Consider the following 9,367-nt stretch of genomic DNA (forward strand, 5'->3'; position numbering starts at 1 on the left):
AAACATATTTAATAATACTTTTCATAATACAGGTCGTCTTATATTTCCTCCGTCATCCAAATTACCGCGCGATACAGCGAAATGATTGTTTGTTTGACTATTTAAAAGTCCTATTAACAGCCAGGATCATGTAAGGACGGTCTCCAATGTATGCAGTGTGTAGCGTGTGTGAAGTGCGAGTTGCGTGTGTTTTGGAGACTGCGGTATATTCTTGGTGTGTCTTCATGTATAGTGGAACTGAATCTTCACTGTTAACATTTATTACGAAGTCTTAAGAGAGTGCTCCAACCAGCGAATATAGACAAAATGTTTGAATATATAAACGTTATATTAACATATAGCAAGGTATCAACAGAGAACGCTCATATATATATATTAGATGTTTTTTTTTTTTTTTTTTTTGCATTTTTAGAAACAACGCGTAAATATTACTTCGTGAACTTTATTGCACAAACGATGCATACTTCAGGGTATCGATCTTTGACTAACGCTTTTCTTATAACTATGTACATTTAACAGCAGATGACCTCATGAAAAGTGTCTGAAATATAAATGCTGTTTAACACTCGACATTTGTCACTCGTTGTTAAAATTGCTTCCTCCAATACTTGACAGGGTTATCCCGCGGTTGCTATGGAAAATACAGCTCACACGCGATAGACAGTGACGTCATCAATACATGCGGCGACCATTTTTACGCACATCGACGTTTATATCAACTCAATTTTCATCATTTCTCGTTTAATTGTGGGATAAGAAGAATCTTGTGTAGTGTGTATGACGTACGCTTGAGCGGTGGCTGTTTTGGAAGACTTTGTTTTGTATTTTGGCATTGTGGAACTCTTAGTAGAATGATATTACTACGATGGGTGCTTTGTTCCGTCTACGATCATGGATATTACCTTATAATAAGTGTTATCGACAATTAACCTAGATAGATTTGATATTAAAGATATTCAAAACTAGGATTCACAAAAGCAAGACAGATAAACTATATCATTTTTAAATTATTTTGATTTTTTTGTTTGACTAATTAACATTTCATTACCAAATTGCTAATTAATGGATCCCGAAGACTTTGTATTTTAAGATTATAAACTTAATGTGGGACCCAATGGTTTTAATGAAAGGAGGAGTGTCAATTTTGGTCCGCTGGTGGTCATGACCGATAATAATTATTTTTTGTTTACATGTGTCCGGGGTTTAGGCAATCATAATATGACATATGATTTGGGTCAGGTCGGAGTCCCTTGTGAGTTATAGGGGGTTAAATAAGAGTTGCAATTGTCTATTTTGTCCCGTTATGTTGGAACCAATTATATTTCTCACTCTTGGATTTCGTTGTAAGAAGTGTTATACGGGCGCAGCTCTTCGTGCCCTCAGGGCATGAGGGCACGAAGTGCGAAACACTTCTTAGGAAACACATACACGAAAAATATAAGAAAAAACGCGATCTTCAAAATTCAATCCTACACACTCACAGCTTCAGTTTGCGGCCGCCATTTTTCATACATATGGGTAGGTTGTGCGTTGCTCCGGTACTGCTCTCCCCAGTAAATATATATTTAACTAATGCAAATGCATAACAGGGGTAATTCAACATTTTTATTATTTTTAATTAACTTACATTATATATAATAATAATAATAAAAATACTGTAAGAGGTATCTTCATAATTCCAATTGTTCTGAAATCAGAATGATTTTTTAAGTGTTCCAGCAAAATTAATGTAGTGTAACTTACTTACTTTTGGAGAAAATCGTCTTTTTGTGTCCCTATTTCCCTGATGCAAATTTTCACTTGGAAGGTCTTTATCACTACGGTGTTTATTCACGTTGAAAACAAGCGTTCTGACGCCCTTCGCGGGTTAAGTTCATTTTACGAATTTAAAGTCAACAGAAGAAGCGGAATAATATCAAGAAACAATGCATTTTCAGCTCTAATATCGACATTAGTCGGGCACAAAACCCAATATCGGATAATAAGAATTTCCTGTAATAGTTGCAATAGGAAAATATTACGATGTCAGTAAATAAATGTTTAATTTCTTTCGTTTGATTCAATTTCTAAATTTGTTGACTTGATCCCCAACATTCCAGTGACGTCACTTTTAGTAGGAGTGAATGAAACGGCAGTCAGTCCCGCCAAACAGTGACGTCACAATCACCGGAATGACGTCGATTACATAATTCCCACGGTAGTAAAAAGGAGTACACACTAATTCGGTTTAGTGAATGCAACTTTTCTTGATCATCAAAGAAGCGTTTCGCTTTGAGCGAAATCGTGTAAATAACAGACAATTTGCTTTCGTTTTGAATACCATCTTCTGTATGTATAATGAAAAAGTTACAGGATAAACAGAATACAAGGTCACAATCTTGGTCAAGTTTTATTTTGGTGTCGACAGGGAAAACAAAGATGATTCTGCAAAACCTCCTCATCTAATCTCATCGCAAAAACGATAGCAGCATCGATATTAATTATAGCAAAATAAAAATGTCCAACGTTGGAAATATTGCAAGTACATTCATTATTTACATAAACCAGTAATTAGAATAATCATTTATTTCATCTAGACTAAATAATTTGCGAATCCCATACACTGCCTGCAAGGAGACGACCTTGGCCTATCGCTACCCACGATGCTCTCGATCGTGGTCTTATATTATGTAACTTTTCATGGGATATTAAATCTAGATATATCTGTTTTCGACAGTTAAATTTCTATGAACATGTGTAAAACAAGCAGTCTCAACTCCTATTCCGAGGCCGTAAAATGCATTATTGATCACCTCGGCCAAAACACAGGGGCACGCAAATTATGACAGAAACGTTTACTAGTAAATTGATACGTATGTCATTTAAAAGTATTGGAGACCTTTTGATATGCACGTGTATATATCATGACGTTTCAAGTGGCTGCCCGTATTATTTTTTGTGAAAAATGAATTATATATATTATATATATGTTATAAAATTCGGTTTGCTTTTTTATTGTCATTATTGTTATATACACTGTATGTGATATTTAAACGAAAACACATATTTTACCTAAGAAGCCAATTATATATATAATGTAAGTATCGGTTAGCTTGTAATAATAATAACACTTTGAAAATTAAAAGCTATAGAATGCAGTCAAAATATTCACCAAGGCGAAGATGAGCACAAGGAATCATGACGTCACATAACGTCAACAAATGGCGCGAAATCATAGGATACGCATTCGCGGCACTCCAGGCCTTGGATGGACATAGATAAATCTGAATCTTTGAGTTTATTTCTGTGAGTTTATGCTAGACAATTATAACATCATATACGTCTATAGTTTAAAGTGCGTCCTTTTATTTCTAAATTATGTCTTCTACATGAAATAGAAAATGACATAAGCAACTACGAAATTAAAGGAAAACAACTTCGCTCTTATTATGCTGTGCATGATTCATATTAAAACATCTAGCTGCGCTCTTTAAGGCCTTGCCTTCCGTCATATTACTTTTAATGAGATATCAAAGTGACAAAATTCAATCGATTTATATGAGCAGCATCTAATAGTGCGTATCGTATAGTACTCCATTAGATATAGATTAGCATACAATAAACAAGCATTCTAGAAATTTATAAAAAGTTAAATCATGTTAACATTCAGATTGCTCGATAACGGTTGCATTTCTATTATTGTTATGTTTTATCTAAAATTCAAAGCCTTTATGGAAATGTGTTGTTATCAAAGTACAGATAATAAATAGGATGGAAACGAGCATCATCTATATATAATGTTAACAATTCTTTGCTCTTAAGTTATTCTAGAATATATTTTTGTAGGCTAATTAATCAATAACAAACACATTATTCTAGAATATTTACAAGCCATTATAATATTTAATAGTAGTCCAACATATTATCGCGGAAATTGGTTAGATCAAGCAAATTCTGGGACCTGAATCATTGAGAAATACTAAATAATATATTCATGGGTTACACACTATAGGACTAGAACTACATTAATTACTAATTACAGGTTCCGACAGACGGCATTTTTTAATTGTTTATCGCAAAATGTTTTAGGTCAACTGACCTATTCTAATCGCCTTTTGTCCGTCGTCTTCCGTCGTATGTCTGTAAACAATTTACACTTTCAACTTCTTCTTCAAAACTGTTGAAGCATTTTCATTGAAATTTTTTGATGTCAAAATCCAAGATATTAAATTGAAAGAAACGAGCATTATCACCTAACACAACAAAGAAACACACCCCAACCGGTGACAACGGAAAAACCGGTCGTCCCATTTCTATCCAAATATTGCAATATATTTTATATAATGAGGCCGTACTTACTGGGGGAGAGGGCAACAGACGATCTGTTGGACCCTTCGGCCTCGGGCAAAAGCTTGTTTGAGGGTCAAACAAATCATCTGTTGCCCGAAAACCCAGTCGTTAAGTGTTTGGTTATACCCAACATTGTGACGTCAATCCGATCAAACAGCACATTTTAACAGTCGATTTTAACAACTTTTTTGACCGCTCGACGGAAAAGTTCATTTATTGCCCTTTTGGTCGAAAGAGGTTATATAAAAACTATTTTGTAAAAGTATAACAATGTTTTTATCAGATATATCATCTTCTTCTTCATAGACATGACGACACTGATAAGACGAACCTACGGTTTATCATTCGAGTATTAGTTATCATACAACTATAAATGATTATCAGAAAAGACAAGATCAATACAAACAGGAATGAATTCAACCGGAACCGTACAGATTTGTTCAGATATACCAAAAATACAATCTGATAAATACAGGTTTAAATTACCACTCCGTTTGATAGGAGGATTTAACAACATTCCATTAGAGGTTACGTCCTGGTGACCTTTTGGAATGCCCAATCAAAATTGCTGTATCGAGGATTTCAGGGACAAACTATTTCGAAATGGATGGTAGAATTAATTTTCGTTTATCTCAAAGAGAACAACAAATCTTAGTCTATATGTTTGGACGAAATGTCGTAGAAAGAATAAGAAGTACAGATGGTGTAAAGGTCATTCGAACAGGGCCCCTTGTTGGGTGTTGTCAGATCCTCTATCGAACGGAATGATTATAAGGATCCGTATTTTAATTATATTGACCATAAATGTTGATAGTGTTGCGATAGTTTAGCAAGCTTGCTGCATGATAATTTTCGCGCGCTATATCTGTAATTTTTCTATAAACATTCGAGGATTTACAAGACTTGTTCTTGACTGAATGAAAGCGAAATATTCACCATTTAGAGAGAAAATAAATTTGTGAGCATAGGCTCTTACTGACAACTGTATATATTCAATTAAGCACTGATGTCAATATTTTCACATTTTTTTTATATCTTTACCCTAACCCCTGTTCGTGAAAGAAATGCTGTCTGCAAACCATGTTCTCGCAAAAATTTATAAACAATATTTAGTTCAAACACCGGGAAGTTTAAAAGTAGTGACAACAATGCTTATTAATTAATTTATCAGACTCTTGAATAAAATAAAAGAAAACAAATTAACGCACGTTTTCAATGGATTTTTATATATTCAAATCAATAAGCAACGTCGACGTCTCTATTGTGACATCATGATAACGTCGGGTTTTCGCGACATTCTCGGATTGTTTTCTTCATAGTAATATGAAGAAAAAAACCATCTTATAATCAGAAATTCGGATTTAGTATGAAAAAAAAATAAAAAAAATAAGTATATGATTTTTGTAGCTTTATATTAATACTCTTTCAGTTTGCGTTATAGCTATCTCGTGAAATTACGTTAAAATGTATCTCACGATAATAGTGGTTTTGCGAGTTGTACTCGAGTAAAAATATGTAAATTTCATTTCAGCTAATACCAGATACCTGCTCCAATAACCCGTGCTCATCAGAATCGCACCAGATTTGTATTCCTTTATCTCTAGGAGGAAGTACCTGCGTTCAAGGTAATAAAATTAAACGTAGCCTCTAAACTATGACAGGTAATTAAAAATAATTATGCTATTAATATGTGACTGTGCTTATATCCATATTGAATCGTTTACGTATTTTATCTATCATTTACTTTCAAGTATACGTACAAGATAACAATTTTACTTACACTGTAGTTTCTAATCAATTATGGATTTTTTAAGGTCAATATGGTGTTATGCTGTTAATAGAATTACAACCCCTTTGGTCATCTTAACAATTTTTTAACACGACAATATAGTACCATGTTGACCGAATCAAATTAACTTTAATTATTGAATTAAAATATCAGCTCAGTGTATCAAGTAATGGGCACATCGAGTCTCTCCCTTTTTAAAGTCTATTTTACTGAAACATGTCACCGAAGACACCAAGCCACACACCACATCCGGTAATATTATACTGACAACGTGTGAACCAGTCGTCTCAATCTCAGTGTGCTGAGCGCTAAGCAGGATCAGAAAACACCTTTTTAATATATTTCAGGAGTCCTAAAACAAGAACAAACGTATAATAATTATTGTCTTTTTGCTCCTCGTGGCATGTTTATTCCCTTAATCATCTGAAATATTTTAAAACCAAATAAAAAATCGATGAACAGTACAGGAAAACTCGTCATTTTCTCCCATACCATAGGATATATGAAATCTATATGACATAATAGATATTGGGCGATTAACGTTCATGCGACACAGCAGATGGTGGTACCTTCTAGATCGAATCATGGTTAGTTTTGTAATGTAGGATAATGGCATACTTGTATAAAGGAAATCGTTGGATCTTTATAGTAAACACTCACTAGTGTATTTAATTTTAAACTGAACTCATTAGACATCGTCACTAATCATAAACATACAAAATGACGCTTCTTTCCCATTGATGTATTAAATTATTTTTGGAGTTTGAAATCCATGTATATATAAATGTATTTTCCAAAAGTGATAAGAAACCATACTCATATACAGAGTTATAACATGTCTAATGTATCAACTGTTATCATGCTCACCAACCTCATCAATACTTCCGTCAACCTCATCAGTACTATCGTCAACCTCATCAGTACTATCGTCAACCTCATCAGTACTATCGTCAACCTTATTAACACCATCGTCAATCTCATTAACATTATCGTCAACCTCATCAGCACCATCGTCAACCTCATCAGCACCATCGTCAACCTCATCAGCACCATCGTCAACCTCATCAGCACCATCGTCAACTTCATCAGCAGCATCGTCAACCTCATCAGTACTATCGTCAACCTTATTAACACCATCGTCAACCTCATCAATACTTCCGTCAACCTCATCAGCACTATCGTCAACCTCATCAATACTATCGTCAACCTCATCAGCACCATCGTCAACCTCATCAGCACCATCGTACCGTCAACCTCATCAGCACCATCGTCAATCTCATTAACACTATCGTCAACCTCATCAATACTATCGTCAACCTCATCAGCACCATCGTACCGTCAACCTCATCAGCACCATCGTCAACCTCATTAACACCATCGTCAACCTCATCAGTACTATCGTCAACCTCATCAGTACTATCGTCAACCTCATCAGTACTATCGTCAACCTCATCAGCACCATCGTCAACCTCATCAATACTTCCGTCAACCTCATCAGTACTATCGTAAACCTTATTAACACCATCGTCAACTTCATTAACACCATCGTCAACCTCATCAGTACTATCGTCAATCTCATTAACACTATCGTCAACCTCATCAATACCACCGTCAACCTCATCAGCACCATCGTCAATCTCATTAACACTATCGTCAACCTCATCAGTACTATCGTCAACCTCATCAGCATCATCGTACCGTCAACCTTATCAGCACCATCGTCAATCTCATTAACACTATCGTCAACCTCCTCATCACCATCGTCAACCTCGTAATCACCATCGTCAACCTAATCAGTACTATCGTCAACCTCATCATCACCATCGTCAATCTCATTAACACCATCGTCAATCTCATCAATACAATCGCCAACCTCATCATCACCATCGTCAACCTCATTAACACCATCGTCAACCTCATCATCACCATCGTCAACCTCATCATCACCATCGTTAACCTCGTCATCACCATCGTAAACTTCATTAACATCATCATCAACCTCGTCAATACCACCGTCAACCTCCTCAACACCATCGTCAACCTCATCAGTACTATCGTCAACCTAATCAGTACTATCGTCAACCTCATCATCACCATCGTCAATCTCATTAACACCATTGTCAATCTCATCAATACCATCGCCAACCTCATCATCACCATCGTCAACCTCATTAACACCATCGTCAACCTCATCATCACCATCGTCAACCTCATCATCACCATCGTCAACCTCGTCATCACCATCGTAAACTTCATTAACATCATCATCAACCTCGTCAATACCACCGTCAACCTCCTCAACACCATCGTCAACCTCATCAGTACTATCGTCAACCTAATCAGTACTATCGTCAACCTCATCATCACCATCGTCAATCTCATTAACACCATCGTCAATCTCATCAATACCATCGCCAACCTCATCATCACCATCGTCAACCTCATTAACACCATCGTCAACCTCATCATCACCATCGTCAACTTCATCATCACCATCGTCAACCTCGTCATCACCATCGTCAACCTCATCATCACCATCGTCAACTTCATCATCACCATCGTCAACCTCATCATCACCATCGTCAACTTCATCATCACCATCGTCAACTTCATCATCACCATCGTAAACTTCATTAACATCATCAACCTCGTCAATACCACCGTCAACCTCCTCAACACCAGTCAACCTCATCAGCACCATCGTCAACCTCATGATTACGTTCAATGTAAAAAATGTAGTTTCATATTTTGTGTGTATCTTCCTGCTTACAGTCTAAAGTCTACAATCATAGTTTTGATATCCTTTTGCGTATACCGTTGGTTAAAATTATATATGTGCCGTAGCTGCTGTTTTTTGCGTCATTATCCATACCATAAGGTTTGTTGAATTAAGCTGTGAAAATTATTAAAATGTCTTCAAATGCCATATAAACCTTAATTACAATACAGAAATTATGTGCTGTTAATGTTATTCATGATATATGTATATTTAAGGGAAACTTACATGAAGAAGCCACTTTGCAATTTATAATAACACCGTTAAAATGTGAAATGAACTTGTAGACCACAATGTAGCTTCATGGTTTGACCGAAAACTCATTTCACTTCACTGTTGATTCAAATATAAGAATGAGCTTATTTGAACTTGTAAAAATTAAAACCACAATCTGATTAAAATACAGATCCTTATAACCACTCCGTTAAATAAAGGATCTGACAATATCCCGTAGTGGGTCACGTTCAGATGAC

At 35.6% G+C, this 9,367-nt stretch overlaps 1 protein-coding gene across 1 annotated transcript; it reads right to left on the reverse strand.

The window, feature by feature from the left end:
- Window positions 1-6,965: 6,965 nt before the first annotated feature.
- LOC138310019 (coiled-coil domain-containing protein 1-like) lies at window positions 6,966-8,831 on the reverse strand. The gene is made up of 5 exons (XM_069251171.1): window positions 8,475-8,831; window positions 8,265-8,411; window positions 7,929-8,180; window positions 7,447-7,797; window positions 6,966-7,346 (listed from the first exon to the last, which is right to left on the reverse strand). Exons 1-5 carry the CDS (start codon window positions 8,829-8,831, stop codon window positions 6,966-6,968), a joined length of 1,488 nt encoding a protein of 495 aa, XP_069107272.1.
- Window positions 8,832-9,367: the final 536 nt, after the last annotated feature.

Source organism: Argopecten irradians, chromosome 16 (genome assembly GCF_041381155.1).
Source record: "Argopecten irradians isolate NY chromosome 16, Ai_NY, whole genome shotgun sequence".
Lineage (NCBI taxonomy): Eukaryota > Metazoa > Mollusca > Bivalvia > Pectinida > Pectinidae > Argopecten > Argopecten irradians.

What these genes read in the sequence shown, in the direction of transcription:
- LOC138310019 (XM_069251171.1), bottom strand. Translation starts at nt 8,831, where the DNA reads ATGAGGTTGACGATGGTGCTGATGAGGTTGACTGGTGTTGAGGAGGTT. An exon ending in TTGACGATGGTGATGATGAG is followed by an intron (nt 8,412 to 8,474) that starts GTTGACGATAGT and finishes GGTGTTGAGGAG; the next exon opens with GTTGACGGTGGTATTGACGA. An exon ending in TTGACGATGGTGATGATGAG is followed by an intron (nt 7,798 to 7,928) that starts GTTGACGATAGT and finishes GATGCTGATGAG; the next exon opens with GTTGACGATAGTACTGATGA.